This window comes from Narcine bancroftii, chromosome 5, assembly GCF_036971445.1.
Source record: "Narcine bancroftii isolate sNarBan1 chromosome 5, sNarBan1.hap1, whole genome shotgun sequence".
In the NCBI taxonomy this organism is placed as follows: Eukaryota; Metazoa; Chordata; class Chondrichthyes; order Torpediniformes; family Narcinidae; genus Narcine; species Narcine bancroftii.
In genome coordinates, this window is record NC_091473.1 from 168914830 (window position 1) to 168931373 (window position 16544).

The 16544-nt window shown below is 44.3% G+C and overlaps 1 protein-coding gene across 22 annotated transcripts in view; it reads right to left on the reverse strand.

Annotated features, from left to right (window-relative positions):
• The window catches only part of cacna2d3a (calcium channel, voltage-dependent, alpha 2/delta subunit 3a), a 732424-nt gene that overhangs the window by 178671 nt on the left and 537209 nt on the right, over positions 1 to 16544 (reverse strand). For all 22 annotated transcript variants that reach the window (XR_011358017.1, XR_011358016.1, XR_011358018.1 and 19 more), the window contains 2 exons: positions 16035 to 16128; positions 13496 to 13591 (listed from right to left, as the gene is read on the reverse strand). Coding sequence is in view for 18 of the 22 variants with exons in the window: in XM_069939674.1 (XP_069795775.1) it covers positions 13496 to 13591; positions 16035 to 16128 (190 nt within the window). In the remaining 4 variants the exon portion in view is untranslated. The remainder of the gene's footprint in view (positions 1 to 13495; positions 13592 to 16034; positions 16129 to 16544) is intronic.

Sequence of the window (16544 nt, forward strand, 5' to 3'; positions counted from 1 at the left end):
AAATTGCAGAGTTATGTTTTTATTATTCTAAAAGGATTTTTACTTTAGTCTCACACTTACAACACACGCTTTCTACTTTCACTGCTTTTTAAACTTATTGCATGGTCTGGAATTAGATCCAAATCCATTTCATCACTTCCTTATTCTGAAAATGAATATTCAACAACTTTTTCCATTCAGGGAGCATGATGTTGCGCCTCAAGCAAGAATGGATGGCACACCCCGTGCCCTACGCTGCTGGTTTAGTGCACAGTAACTGTAAATTTCCTGTTTTAGCCAAAAACAAATTAAAATCTCCTCAAGGGACTAAGAGGAAAAAAAAATGACAGTCAGGAGTTTTCAGATGACACTTTTACAGGCAAGTGTGACCACATAGTGGATTTCAAAGGCAGATGAAGTGGATATTTATATTCATTTATGGAACATAGTTGTCAAAATCAAGACCATCATCTATTATCCAACCTTAGCTGCCTTGAGAAAGTGGCAGTTCGTCACCATCCTGAACCACTGCATAGTCCGACAAGGTTAATTGGTAGACAGCGACAGGATATAAACCTGGGGACATTCAACGAACGGCAAACTATTTTTAAGATGGGATAGTGTGTAACGTGGGAGAAGCCATCTACCTTCTACCATTCCAAATATTCCTTTATGTCCTTTTGACATAGGACAAAGCTATTTTAGCCCACCAGGTTCAAATTAGCTCACAGAATATCCCTATTTCCCCATTAATTTCCCTTGTAACCTATTCTCCACACTTCATCTCCACACTTCATCTCCACACAGAATCTACCACTCAACTACTACACACGGGACAATTTGAAGTTAACATTTAACTACCAGCTTTATGGCTTTGATATGGAGGAGGAAAATGCTTGATGAACTCCTGCACAGATGTACTGAGGGTGGAACAATTAACCTTGTTCAACCACATCTCTCTTCCCCAGAGCAAGTTGTGTCTCCAGTCGGCGATGTTTCTCTTTCATTCCCATTGACTTTAGTTTTGCAAGGGCCTCTTCATGCCACATTCAGCCAAATGATCACTGATTTCATGACAACATTCTCATCTCACACCTGAAATTTAACTCTTGGGTTCATGTTTGAAGCTGTAATGATGTTCTGGAGCACAGAGTTAAAGCACTAGTGGGTGAGATTACAGAAGAATTGGTGTTACTTGATAGCTGGACCAATGACACTTTCGACGACGTTGTTAAAAATGGTCTTGAGATTAATGAAATGGCAATGATCCGTACTTGATATATAGAGTAATGGAATCATGCAGTTCGGAAGGACAGCCATCCAAGTGCCCACCTGTGCCAATCCCTTTTACCACTACTTGGTCTGTAGTCTACGGTGCCCTGATGACTCAAATGTTGTGAAAATTTCTGCCTCCACGAAACCCACTCAGGCAGTTCTTTCAAAATTCCAATTGGGTTCTGGGTGAAAAAAAACTTCCCTCTGATCACTTACTCCTAACCTTAGATCTCTGCCCTCTGATTATAGATACTTCTGCCATAGGACAAGTTTGATCACTATGCCCCTCATAACTCTATGAGACCACCCCTCATCCTCTTCCTACACACCAAACAAAACAAATTTGAGACATTCCATATCAGGAGACATCCTGATGAATCTCCTCTACGCACTCCTCACATCTTATCGAGATTGTGACAACTGAGATGCACCCTCAACAATGTTTTACAAAATGGTATCATAACCTCCCTGCCCTTGTATTCAATGCATTAGCAAATGAATGCTAGCACCCATAGATCTTCTTTACCAATCTATCTGAGTTGCCACCTTCAGAGGTTTCACCATTCCACATGGGTCCTTTGTGCCTAACCATTCATTGTGCATGCCTTATCCTTAATTAACCTCCAAATGAGCATCACTTTCTGAGGACAAAACATACCTGAATAAGTTTCTCATTGCCAGGTAAAGTGTATTGTTGCAAGTATATTTGTAGAGTATATAAATAAAATGTGATGAGACTGCACAAATGTTTGATAATATGGGTATTGTTGTGCACAAGCACATCAGCCAAAGTTTCTTTGTGGATCTGTATTCCCTGTGTATTTTATTCTGACCCTGCTGCATGTCTCTGCATTAGAGATTTGGAACCTACTAAGGAAGATACATTACAGTACCAGTAATGCTGGAGAAACTCAGCTGGTCAAACAGTGTACTTTATATAGCAAAGATAAAGATTAAATAATGAACGTTTTGGGCTTGAGCCCTTCATCAAGGTTTAAACAAAGTGGGCAGGTGTCCGAACAAAATGGTGGGGTGGAGGGGCAGGGGGAGGAGCGCTGTTCCAAAGACAGGAGGTAATAAGTGGATAAGGGAGTGAGGGCATACCAGTGAGCAGGGAGAGGAGGGATGACTCTGTGAATGGAGAGGGAAGGTGGGTGAAGAGCTGGAGAAGACAAAGGGAAGGGAGGGAGTACGGAGAATAGGCTGGCAGAAACCATAGAGGTTGATATTAATGCCATCCAGTTGGAGAGTGCCCAATTGTTGTTGCTCTAATTTACAGGTAGTCTTGGTGGGATAATACATGAGGCCATGGACAGACATGTGAGAGCATGGAAGAGGACCGGGGAATTGAAGTGGTTGGGCCATGGGACATCCCGGTCACTGATGCAGGCAGAGCAAAGGTACAAAGTGAAGCAATCTCTCAGACAGTGAATGGTCTCTCCGATGCAGAGAAGGCCACAAAGGGAGCACAGGATGCAGTGGATACTTCTGCAGATACACAGGTGAACTGTTGCTCCACTTGAAACGACTGCTTGGGGCCCCAAATGGCGGTGAGGGAGGAGGTGTAGGCACGTGTGGTACTTCCTGTGGCCACAGGGGAAGGTGCCGGGAAAGTGTTTGGTGGAGAGGGATGAGTGAGTCACAGAGGGAACTCTCCTCTCCTCTCCACGGTTCCTATAGAAGGTGGAGAGGGGAAGATGTGTCAGGCAGTGGGATCATGTTGTAGCTGGCAGTAATTATGGAGGATAATGTGTTGAATGCAGAAGCTATTGGGGTGGTAGGCAAGGACAACGGGAATCCCATGTTTGTTACAACTGGGGGGCAGAGGGGACCAGGGCAGATGGGCGGGAAATGAAGGAGATGCAGTTAAGGGCTGAGTGGTGGCAGGGAAGCCACATTTGTGGAAGAAGGTGGACATTTCAGATGATCTGGACTGGAAGACCTCATCTTGAAAGAGATGCAGTGGAAATAGAGAAAATGCGCCCAGGAGATAAAAGCCTTGCAGAGGACTGGGTGTGAGGAAGTGTAGTCAAGGTAGCGGATTTGTAAAATATGTCTGTGGAAATCTTGTCTCCTGAGACAGAGACAGAGACAGAGATATCAAGAAATCAGAGAGTGTTGCTGGAGATGGACCAGGTGAGTTTAAGATCAGGGTGGAAGTTGGCAATGAAGTGGATGAAGTTGACTAATTCATCACGGCTGCATGAGACACCCCTGATGTAGTTGTCAATATAGCGGAGGAAGAGTTGAGGGGCCTTGTCTGTATAGGCCTGCTACATGGATGCTCCACAAGACCCACAAAGAGGCAGGCATAGCTGGGACCCATGTGGGTACCCTTGGCTACTCATTTTATTTGAACACAGTGGGATGAGTCAAAGGAAGTTATTAAGAGTGAGATTGAGATCAAGATGTGAGGCAGAGGAGGGTGGTGGTGGAGGGTGACTGGTTAGGTCTCTTGACAAGAAAGAAACAAAGTGATTTGAGACCTGCTGTATGGGGGGATGGGGGTGGGATTGGACGTCCATAGTGAAAACGAGGTGGTCAAATTCAGGAAATTGGAAGTCAATGAAGAGATGGAGGGCATGTGAGGTATCGCAGATGTAGGTGGGAAGGGTTTGGACCAAAGATTCAGTTTAGGTAAGATGATACTAGTTCAGTGGGGTAAAAGCAAGTAGAAACAATGGATCTACCCGGTTAATTGGGTTTGTGCATCTTGGGAAAGAGTTAGAACCAGGCAGTGCGGGGATAGGAAAAATGAAATTTGAAGCTGTGGAGAGAGGTGACAAGAGATGATGAGGTTGAAGATAGTGTTGGAGACGGTGGCTTGATGCGCTATGGTGGGTTAAGTAGGAGGAGATGTCAGAGAGCTGTTGTCTGATCTCAGCAAGGTCGAGATCAGTGCGCTGGACCACCACATCATCACCCTTGTCTATGGGTTGGATAATGAGGTTGAGATTGTTGCAGAGAGAATGGAGGGCAGGACGTTTGGAGGAGGTGAGGATGGAATAAGAGAGGGGAGTGGTGAAATTGAGACGGTGGCAATTGGAAATAAAAAGATCCAGAGTAGGCAGCTGGCCAGAATGAGGAGTCCAACAGAAGGAAGAGGTCTTAATGTGGGAGAAGGGGTCTTTTGTTGGGGAGGTGAGGATGGAGGGTCACAGTTGCAGAAGAGGGCCTGGAGATGGAAGGGAAGGAAGAAGAGTCCGGTATCATGGCCAACGTAGAACTCATTAAGATGTGAGTGGAGGGGGACAAAGGTAAGACCTCTACTGCGGACCGAGCTCTCCATCAGTCGGGATGGTAAAGATTAAGTGGGCGTCAAAGTAGGAGTCAGTGAGATGGTGGGTGTTGGGGGTAGGTGGAAGGTTAGGGAGGTCAGAGGCTGGAGATGGAAGGTAGAGGGTCAGGGCAGAAGGAGGAGGATTAGGTAGGGGGTAGGTGGAGGGTTAGAGTGGTCATAGGATGGAGATGGAATGTAGGGGTCAGGGTGGTCAGTCCTCAGTAGAGGCCTTTCCTTATCTAACAGTTGCACCACCTACAACATAATCCCACTACCAGACATACCTTCCCCTCTCCGCCTTCATAAGGACTACTCCCTCATCCATTCATTCCTCCCTATCATTTGCCCTCCTGGCATCTTTCCCCGTGGCCACTTGAAGTAGCACACTTGCTCTCACACCACCATTTGGGGCCCCAAACAGTCTTTTCTAGTGAAGCAACACTTCACCTATATATCAGTGAGAGTTATTTACTGCATTCTGTCCTCCCTTTGTGGTCTTCTATACACTGGAGAGACTGGGCACAGACTGGGAGATCACTTTGCTGAGCACCTTCGCTGTGTCTGCATCAGTGACAGGGATCTCCCAGTGGCTAACCACTTCAACTCTGCGCCTCATTCCCATGCAAATAAATGTCTGCCCATGGCCTCATGTACCATCTCACTAAGACCACCCATAAATTGGAGCAACAACATTTGATTTTCTGACTGAGTCCTCTCCAAATGAATGGCATTAACATTGACTTCTCTGGTTGATGCTAGTCTACTCTCTGATCTCCCTCCATTCCCTTTCCCTTCTTTCCTCCATCTCTCCACCCCTTCCCTCTCCACTCATTGAGTCATTCCTCTGCCCCGTTTGCTGGTGTGCCTCCTCCCACCACTGTATGCCTGCCTAATTTTGTTCATACCTTGATGAAGGGCTCAACCACATACGTTGGTTATGTATCTTATCATTGCTATATAAGGTACACTGTACCTTTGACCAGCCAAGTTTCTCCAGCTTTGTGTTTTTACTTCAACTACGGTGTCTGCAGTCATTTCATATTTTACTTACATTACAGTGCCAAACAGATTGACCAGAGACATTGGTGGTTGTGGAACTAGCTTTAAATTAGTTTTTATCTGCCCCAGTACCCTTTGCTATATTAATTTCTCTCAGCTGTTTCTTAATATCATGTGGAATGAATTAAATTATTTCAAGACAGGCTTCTCTGATGCCAAGAGCCTCAGGAGGGTTCCAGGATGGGTCAACCACACAATATTGCAGCTGGTCATAATTACAAAGAATCAGCCTCGCCTTTGGCATTCCTGAACTATGTTTTGTCGCTGAAGATTGGTCTGTTCTGATGGCGTTCTCTTCTTGCTCCTACTTCATTGTCACCACAGTTAATGACTAGATTTTGCAGGACTTCTGGTCTTTTATTGGATTCATCGGTGTGGTACCACTTAGCTCTCTCTTTGTCTACTTACTTCACTCCTAAGCAATCACGTGGTCCAGTGTTGCTCCTCTGACTCAATGGTTAGGGCAAAGTGAGAGATACGTTATGGACTACAAAGGATTACAAGGTTTACGTGACCACTGGGGCTCATCTATTGCTGATTTATTTATTACACTCACATATCCTTTCTTCTCTTGTGTAAATCTCTTGACATGACCCTCCATTTCCTTCAGCTTCCACCTCTGCAGTTTGTGTAAACCACTCTCAATGATGGCAAATACCACACTTCTCGTGAGTATACAAGATTCTTCTGAACTGCCTACTGGTGGAATTTGTTGCTTTAGAGGCTCGTGGATTCCTTATTGTGAACTGAGAGATCTGTTCCAAACCCACCTGCTTTAATAGAGTATCAGTGCCACACAGCATTATGGAGCGTGTTCTTAGTATAAAGTTGCAGCTTAAAGTCATCATGGAACATTATCTGACAGATGATAAGTGGGGAAAAAAGCTAATTGTTGCGTTAAACACCTTAAAAGATGGCAAATCTGTCACAAAGTCATCCATTCTGCATTCATAGATGGATGATGATTCATTCAAAGAAAAATATAAATGTCATTCTACTGTGGAACAATCATGCAAAGTTCAATGTCTTCTTACCCTTTCTCATTTCAAGTGAACTAAGCAAACCTGTTGAGTTTCATCACAGGTTTATGACTTGGAATAATGTGGCTCTCAATCTTGAATAGAGATAACTGAAGGTTAAGAATTCACAATGGCATAGAATGGGCTGAATTCTACCCTTTGGTGCATGGTTTATTTTAGTTTTATTTCTGAAACATGTAGCCTTGTCTGCAAATATAAATTAACCCAGAATTGATTATGCTTTCTGCAGTGATACGACACTAAAATCTGCATGGGCACTATTAAAACTCAAATGGCGAGCTCACCATTCAAAGCACGTGTGGAATGTACACATTCAATCACCAAACGCTCAGATTCCTCAGCCGCCCTCACAGATGAGCAATGTAAAATGCATAATTTATTTCCTCAGACAAATGCAAGTATTCTATGATTCTGTGGATAATTCAAGGAAGAAATTTCTGGAAAAAATTTCAATTGGATATAAGGAAATTGGTGTGAAGAAACCAATAATATATTGCTGATCAAAGATATGAAAAAGTATCCCAATATAGGTTGAGGTCCTTAGATGGCATTATGATTTACTTATTCAAATACTTGAAACCTAATTTTAGAACAGATTTCAAAAAGACTCTCACAGTGCAATGCACCCTGTTTTATCTCTCTCTCTCTCCCTCCCTCTTCCACCCCTCTCTCTCCCTCCCTCTTCCACCCCTCTCTCTCTCCCTCCCACCCTCCTTTCCCCTCTCTCTCTCTCCTTTTAAATTCCAATGTTAGAATTAAATTACTCCCTATGCAACATTAATTTTAAATCTACATAAAGTATATTAAGTATCAACTACTTATTCATGCCACTTGATCACAGCAATGAGGATAATTGGTTCAGGCCTGACCATATCAGACAATGGTGTCATTGTGACCAATGAGAAAAGAGACAAGAGTGTCAGCTCTCAAAGCAATGGGTCCTGGAAATGACAGTCAACTTGCATCATTTGGCAATTCATTTCTAATGGCAATTTTAAACCAGATTATGACTAAACAAATATCAATTCAGAAGAAACATTCTGAGCACTGGTAACACATGTATAATCTTTAAACAGTTTCTTAATGTTCATTTACATGAAGTCAGTCTAGAATTGACAACAGATGTGATTAAAAGCTGCATTCTTCATTTTATTTGTACCAAAACATTAAAGTGACCTTGGTTTTGATTAAATATGTAAATAGCATTGAAAAGGTGTATTTTCAATGTGGCTACAATTTATTTCTGAGGGTTGGTGCGAACCCTCTTTTCAATCTTCAGCATGATGCTGAAACAAGCCATGAAAGACCTCAACAATGAAGACGCTGTTTACATCCGGTACCGCATGGATGGCAGTCTCTTCAATCTGAGGCGCCTGCAAGTTCACACCAAGACACAAGAGCAACTTGTCCATGAACTACTCTTTGCAGACGATGCTGCTTTAGTTGCCCATTCAGAGCCAACTCTTCAGAGCTTGACGTCCTGTTTTGCGGAAACTGCCAAAATGTTTGGCCTGGAAGTCAGCCTGAAGAAAACTGAGGTCCTCCATCAGCCAGCTCCCCACCATGACTACCAGCCCCCCCACATCTCCATCGGGCACACAAAACTCAAAACGGTCAACCAGTTTACCTATCTCGGCTGCACCATTTCATCGGATGCAAGGATCGACAAGGATGGACAACGAGATAGACAACAGACTCGCCAAGGCAAATAGCGCCTTTGGAAGACTACACAAAAGAGTCTGGAAAAACAACCAACTGACAAACCTCACAAAGATTAGCATATACAGAGCCGTTGTCGTACCCACACTTCTGTTCGGCTCCGAATCATGGGTCCTCCACCGGCATCACCTACGGTTCCTAGAATGCTTCCACCAGGTGGTGGTTGTCAAGAACGGGGAAAAGCTATGGATGGTGGTCGACTATAGCCAGACCATTAACCGCTTCATGCTCGTGGATGCGTCCCCCCTGCCACGCATCACGCATGTGGTAAACCAGATCGCCCAATACCGCATATTCTCCACCATTGACCTACGTTCAGCCTACCACCAGCTCCCAATCCACTGTGAGGACCGACCATTCACGGCCTTCGAAGCAAATGGGTGGCTGTATCAATTTCTCAGGGTACCATTCGGGGTCACGAATGGTGTCGCGGTCTTCCAGCGGGAAATGGACCAGATGGTGGACCAGAACGGGCTAACCACTACCTTCCCATATCTGAACAATGTCACCATCTGCGGCCACGACACGCAGGACCACGACGCCAACCTAGACAAATTTCTTCAAACTGCCGGTCGGCTGAACCTGACCTACAATTTTGACAAGTGTGTCTTCCGGACCACACGACTCGCAATTCTAGGTTGCGTGGTGGAGAACGAGGTAGTGATGCCAGATCCTGACTGCATGTGTCCCCTAATTGACTTACCCCCCCCCCCGATACCCAGAAAGCACTCAAAAGCTGCGTGGGCTTTTTCTCATATTACGCCCAATAGGTTCCACACTACGCTGACAAGGCACGTCCTCTTATCAAGACCACCTCCTTTCCCCTCTTGATCGAATCAAATCCGACATCGCCGCTGCAACGCTGCATGTGTTCGATGAGTCTTTCCCGTTTCAAGTCGAGAGCGATGCATCCAACTTCGCCCTGGCAGCCACCTTGAACCAGGCCGGTCGGCCTGTAGCCTTCTTCTCCAGAACCCTCCAGGGTCCAGAGAGTAGACACTCCTCAGTCGAGAAGGAGGCCCAGGCCATAGTTGAAGCGGTGCGTCGTTGGAGACATTACCTCGCTGGGAGGCGCTTTACACTGTTGACTGATCAACGCGCGGTCTTCTTCATGTTCAGCAACACCCAGCGAGGTAAGATAAAAAAACGACAAAATCGCCAGATGGAGAATCGTACTCTCCACCTTTAACTGTGACATTCTGTAGCTCAACGACCCGCCTGACGCGCTCTCCAGGGGGACGTGCGCCAGCGTACAGATGGACAGACTACAGAAACTCCATGAGGTGCTCTGTCATCCAGGGGTCACTAGGTTTGTCCACTTTGTGAAGGCACGCAACCTACCCTACAGAGTCAAGGAGATTCGCTCCATGACCCAAGCCTGTTCGGTGTGCGCTGAATGCAAGCCCCACTTCTTCCATCCAGGGAACTCCCACGTTATCAAAGCCACCCGCCCCTTCGAGCGTCTTAGCGTAGACTTTAAGGGACCCCTACCGTCGACCAACCGTAATACCTACATCCTTACAGCCATCGACGAGTACTCCCGATTCCCGTTCGCTGTGCCCTGCCCAGGCACCACCGCCACCTCAGTGATACAGGCCCTTCACAGTATCTTCACCATTTTCAGGTACCCAAATTCCATCCACAGTGATAGGGGGTCCTCATTCATGAGCTCAGAGCTGCAACAGTACCTTCTGGAGTGTGGTATCGCTTCAAGCAGGACCACCAGCTATAACTCACGCGGTAACGGCCAGGTCGAGAGGGAGAATGCCACCATCTGGAGAGCGGTTACACTGGCTCTCCGGTCTAAAGGTCTCCCCACCTCTCACTGGCAGGAGGTTCTCACTAGTGCCTTACACTCCATCCACTCCCTCCTATGTACCGCAACAAATGCCACCCCCCACGAAAGGATGTTCCTTTTCACGAGGAAAGCCGAATCAGGAAACATTGTACTGGCATGGCTCACCGTCCCTGGCCCCGTCCTTTTGCGACACCACATCCGGCACTCAAAGAACGACCCTTTGGTCGACCGAGTGACTCTACTCCACGCGAACCCGCATTACGCCTATGTTGAGTTCCCAGACGGGCGGGAGGACACTGTTTTGGTGCGGGACCTAGCTCAGGATGCAGTAGGCCCAGCAACCCCCCCCCAACCCAACCTTCCCCAACTCTTTATTCCCCAGGCCCCGTGCTGGAACAGAAGGACCAACAGCACCCTAACGACCCGAGCCACCCTGCCGACAACACGGCTTGGGAATTGAGCGAAGGAGCAGTCGCACCCGACGAGCCCACTAGTGATACCACTCCAGCGATCGCAATCCCGGCACCATGGCAGTCACGCCAGATGGTCAGACCCCCTGACCGCTACAGTCCTTAACCTACCCCTTCCTTTCATTCTCTCCCTCGTTTTTTTTTCCTTCCGTTCTCCCCCTTCAGCGCTTCCACCCCAGGGTCAATTCTCCAAGAAGGGGTGAATGTGATAGTACAGACCTATCACCAATGTATATAGTTACAGTATCTAGAGTATGTAATGACTGTGCTTACAGCGATTGGCTGAGAGCTTAGCCACGCCTACTGTCTGGGCCTTAAAGGGTTGTGTCCCTAGCCAGGTCGGATCATTCCGGACTGGTCGGCTACCTGTGAAGAGCTCCTGTCTTTTGCTAATAAAAGCCTTGGTTTGGTCAGCAAGTCTTTGGTTCTTTCGACGAGCTCTACAATGGCGTCACCCGGTGCTGTCCGCAACCCCCCAGTGACACTAGTACTGAGGGTGGGTTGGGGGGCACAATAATTCATTTGGGTGGAGTGCATTGTTTGCTGCCATCCTGGAAACAAATTGAATCAAAGACAGAGGTAATAAATAATTTAAAGAAAAACAGATAAATTATTATTACCCCATCATTTCGCTGAAGGAACCCCAGGATTCACGGAACCCAGTTTGAGAAACCCTACTATACAATATTTCCCTTGAACTTCCAGAGTTCAAATTTTAGCATCTAGAATATAGATTAATGCATCAAAGGAACAGACCCTTTGGTCCTCCATGTCTTCACCAACCATGATGTCAATTGTCATTCAAACCTATTCTCAGCTGCCTGCACATGGTCAGTATCTCACTAGTTGTTGCCTGTTCATGTGACAACAACCGCTCCCTCAATCAGAAAGATGAAGGAGCTTTTTATAGATGTCCAGAAGAGGGTTGGAGCTGACACCCCTGTCTACATAAATGGTGCTGAGTTGGAGAGATAGTTCAAAGGAATAATCATCTGCAATGACCTGTCCTGGTCCATCTATGTCGATGCGATGACCAAGGAAGTGCACCAGTGCCTCTACTTCCTCCAAACCCTGAGGAAATGTGTCCCTCAACAATTTCTTCAGATGCCTCATTGAAAGTCACCTGTCAGGATGTGTCACTGTGGGGTATGGGAAGTGCTCTGCCCAAGACCACAAGGAACTACTGAGGGTTGTGAACACAGACCATCACACGAAGACCCTCTTTTCCATCTACACTTCTCAATGCCTTGGAAAAACAGACAATATATTAAAAGATTCATCCCACCCTGACCATTCTGTTCACCCTTCCCACTAGGAAGAAGATTTACAAATGTGAGATTATTGACCACCAGATTGAAGGAAAGCTTCTTTCCTGTGGTTTAATATTCCTAAATTGAACCTCATACTGGTAAAATAATGTTGCCTTTACTTTGTTCTGACTGAACTTTCTCTGTAACTCTGCACTTTGCACTGAGGTTTTACCACTGTACCATGTTTAGGCTAAATAACTGGCTGTTCACAAACCTCCTCACAGCACCTTGGTATATGTGATGAGAAACTTAAATTTAACTTGACTTATCCAAATGCTTCTTAAATGTTGTAATTGGATCAACTTCTATCACTTCCCCAGACACCCACCAGTCTCTGTGCAAAATTCCTGCCTCACAAATCTCCTTTAGACTTTACCTCTTTCACTTTAGAAGTGCAAGTTAAAAAAAAATCAAAAATCTTTAGGATTCCTTATTATATTTAGGATATCAATGGAGGGAAGAGGGCATTTGCCCTGTTTTGTGGTTTATTTAACACAGTACAGCGCACCAAAGTCCAGACCCTATGGCCCACAATGACGTCCTCCCCTCTCATCAGACCCTATGGCCCACAACGACGTCCTGCTCTCTCATATTCCCCACTAGCACCAACAGTACATTCCAGGTACCCGGCTCTCTCGGTGTGAGAAAATTCTCATTGCTCAATTATAACCTTCACTGGAAAATGCGACTAAAATCTGGGTCACGTCTTCATTCCCCCAATGCAATTCCACCTGGCTTCATCCACTCAAAATTTGCATTATATTTGAGGTTTCAGGCTAAATATTCTGTTTCTGAAAAGGTTAGGTGTTTTTGAAAGAGACATGACACTTAACTGATTGAGGTGCCAGCTTGCAAGACTGGAGCAAAAATTATGGTAGATTGGTGGTTCAGGAATATTTGCCTTAAACATTCTGTTTGTGGGTACACTTCAGGTATGTGTACTAATTTTCAAACCATGAGTAGGGGAGTTAACAATTCACTATTTGTGGTGTAAACTGAATTGGAAGCAAAGGAAGAGGGAAAGCTTAGTCTGCTCACTGTGAGATGTCTTGCTCCATTTACAATTATTTTCATGATATATTTAAGAACTTATACCTGTGATAGGTCAGCAGCAGTTTTAAAACTATTTCATTATCACTAACTGATTCATTTATAGCTTCATGGTGAAAGCTGGTATATTTCAATAATTACATTTGAAGTAAAGCCAATAAAGTTAAGTACAATTAAAAATATTTGCAAATGATTTCAGAATTAGTGTCCAGGTTTTCATAGTTATAAAATACTTGGAAATTAATTCTGAAATCATCTGTAAGCATTTTACATTTCATTCATGGTTATAATTATGAGCTTTTCAACAAGTGAATTCCTTCACTGGATGCAGATTGCTTAAATGTACCACAATTAACATTTTGAATATGTTACAATGCTTTCGTCGAAAGATAAATAATAAGAATAAATAGTTCTGAAATAAATCTTTTTAAATGAAATCATTAGCCACTTTGCTCAATGAAAACTACACATTTTTTTGTTGCTTTTGGTACATGTTAATTGACAGCGAAGCTTACCGATTAGTACGCTGTTCAGGTCCAACAAACAGATTGACTCGACTTAGGCCTGTGCGAGTCCCCAAGAAAGAAACTTCAACTCCTTTGTCAGCATTTCTGAAAGAAGATGTTCAGCACCGTATGGATACACAGAATTGGCAGCAAGGACAACTACAATATTATTTTGTGGGTGAACAAGACATCTTCAGATGCTGGGGTCAGGTACAGAACACAAAAGTGCTGGAGAAGCACAGCAGGTCACGCGGCAGCTATAGAAAGCAGAAGGCGGTCAACATTTCAGGGCTGAGTCCCTTTTCAGGAGTCCCAAAAATCAGGCAAATGCCCCAATAAGAAGGTGGGGATAGGGGCTTGTGGGAGGGGAAAACGGAGGAGCACAGGCTAGCAGGTGATAAGTGAATACGGTAGAAGGGAAGAAGCAAAAGGAATGAAAAGGGGAGAGGGCAGAGAGCCAAGAAAGACAGCTCGCTAATAGGAGAAGGAAGGGAAAAGGTTGGGGAGCTGGAGAAAGGGACCACAATTAACATTTTGAATGTGTTACAATGCTCTTCCCACCTTATCTCCTATAAGGAATCTATTTCTTTCTCTCAATTTCTTTGTTTCCATCGCATCTTCTCCCAGGATGAGGCTTCCATTCTCAGATGTCCTCCTTCTTCAGAAAATATGGCTTCCCCTCCACTGCTATTAACTCAGCCAACGTCTGCCTCTCCTCTATTTCACTTGCATCTGTCCTGGTTTCTTCCCTCCACAGAACCAGTTTCTGCATCTAACACATCATACTCTTCAATTTCTGCCATCTACAATGGGATCCTGCTACTAGGATCCCATCTTCCCTACGCACATCTTCTCCTCCTCTCCCTTCTATTGATGGGATCCCATTCTTGATCAAGGATCTCCCTTCCATGTTGCTTTTCTACATGCTGTACAGCAATAATAGAAAGGTAGTTAAGAGTCTTAACAAGACTGGATGTTGAATTCTAACCCCACTAAGTAGAGGAGATCTATTTGTGCCTGTTTTTAAACATTAATCAAACATAATGTGATTTTGGATACATTTGGATTTGTTTTCAGGTGAAATCCCAGCCATTGGGAATTCATCCAAATATCAATGTGTGCAAAATGTGCTGTTTAATGGCTGTGAATCCTTTGTTTTAAAGGGAAACAACATGTTGTTAATAAATTATTTCTTCTGAAATTAATTATAATTAAAACATCTTTCACCTTTGTTAATGTGCTTGAAGCTCTGGCCTACCAGGCTGAACTTTGGCACTCACCACCAATCCATCACATCCCTTCCGTGCAATTCCCAGCCCTCTCTTACTGTTTATCCCATAGTTCCATACTCCATATTGCAGACTGGAATATATTTAATTAAATTTAAATTTAGATATACAGCATAGCAGCAGACCTTTCCAGCCCTTGCCGCCCCAAAACCCCAAGTAACCTCAATCCACTTGCATTTCGAAGGGTGGAAGGGAACGAAAGCACCCGAAGGAAACCCACACAGACACAGGAATAACAACACCACCAGACCGAAATCCTGGTTGCTGGCCCTGTAATAGCACTGTGTTGACCGATATGCTAGACATGCCACTCTTTAGACTTAAAAAAAAATCTTTCATGTTTGCATTTATTACAATAATTTAAGACAATCCATCTAACAGTACAGGAGTAGTTATGCCAGTTTTCAATCTCTTCATTGTGGAGCTTTCAACCATTGGTTCTGTGAAATGGAAATATCCTCAGAAATTAACAAAGTATCAACTCAGTGCTCAGCAGATTGGAAGAAGACTGCATGGATTAAAAGGCAGATGAAGGTGGAAGAAATCTGAAAGAATTACAAATATCTACTGTAATAATGAGAGGTTCTTGCCTTGATTACTATTTTGTGCAAACAGTAATCAGGTGCAGAAATAGGCCCTTCAGACCTACCATGCCAGCCATCAAGATTTATCTATGCTAATACTGTTAGTTTTAGAGCCATAGAGTCACACAACAGGGAAATAAGCCCTTGAGCTCACCGTGTCCATGCCATTCAAGTTACCTATCCAAGCTGATCCCATTTGCCTACATTTGGACCATATCCCTTTGAAACTTCCATCACCAGATATCTTTCCTATTATCTTTTCAGTGTTTTAATTGTACTCACCTCCACAATTTCTCTGGCCGCTTGCTCCATGTGCACTACCATCCACCAAGTGAAAAAGTTGTCGCTCAGGTCCTTTTTAAATCTTCCCCTTCCCATGCCCCCCCCCCCCACCTTACATCTCTTGTTTACTCTGAGGAAAAGACAATGAATTTTAGTGTCATTTGCAAACATACTGACCATGTCACCTACATTCTGATCCCAATACTTAATATAAATGCCAAACAGTGAGCCCAACACAGATATCTCTGGGATGCCACTGCTCACAGACATCCAATATGAACAACAATCCACTACCACCCTCTGACTCCTACTACAAAGGTAACTTTGTCTCCAGTTGGCTGGTTCACCTGAGAACCCATGTAATCTAACCTTCTGGACCAGATAAATACTTACTCAGATCTGTTGAGAGCTAAGCTGGTCCAGTAAGCTTCCAGGGGTGCTGTCACAACAGCATCAAAAAGTACTTCCTGGATTAATTCTTTGTCACCTGTAGATACAAAATTTCAGCATTTCTTTTTCCTATGTTACGAGCCCAGGGGACCCCAAACCCCAGCAGCAATAGATATTCACCAAGATAAATGGTTACTTAAACAAAAGTTGCTTTCAATGATCTTTAAACATGAAAACAGAATCACACTTTAACTTATCACTATTAACTAACCTAACTTCATCCCCTTCTAATTCTAAGCGCATGTGCATGTAATGTCTGTGTAAGTTCAGAAAAGTTCTTTGGTTCACAGTCCAATCTCACTTCTCATTCCTCCAATTCTTATACTATGTTCAGAATTTAACATTTTCAAGTTCACCAGGCTTTGGTGCTCGATAGGTAAATGGTTACCACTCAGGAAGGTTCTTGTCAGACTTCAGCGAGAGATTTGTTGTTCTAGGATATCCACAACTGAT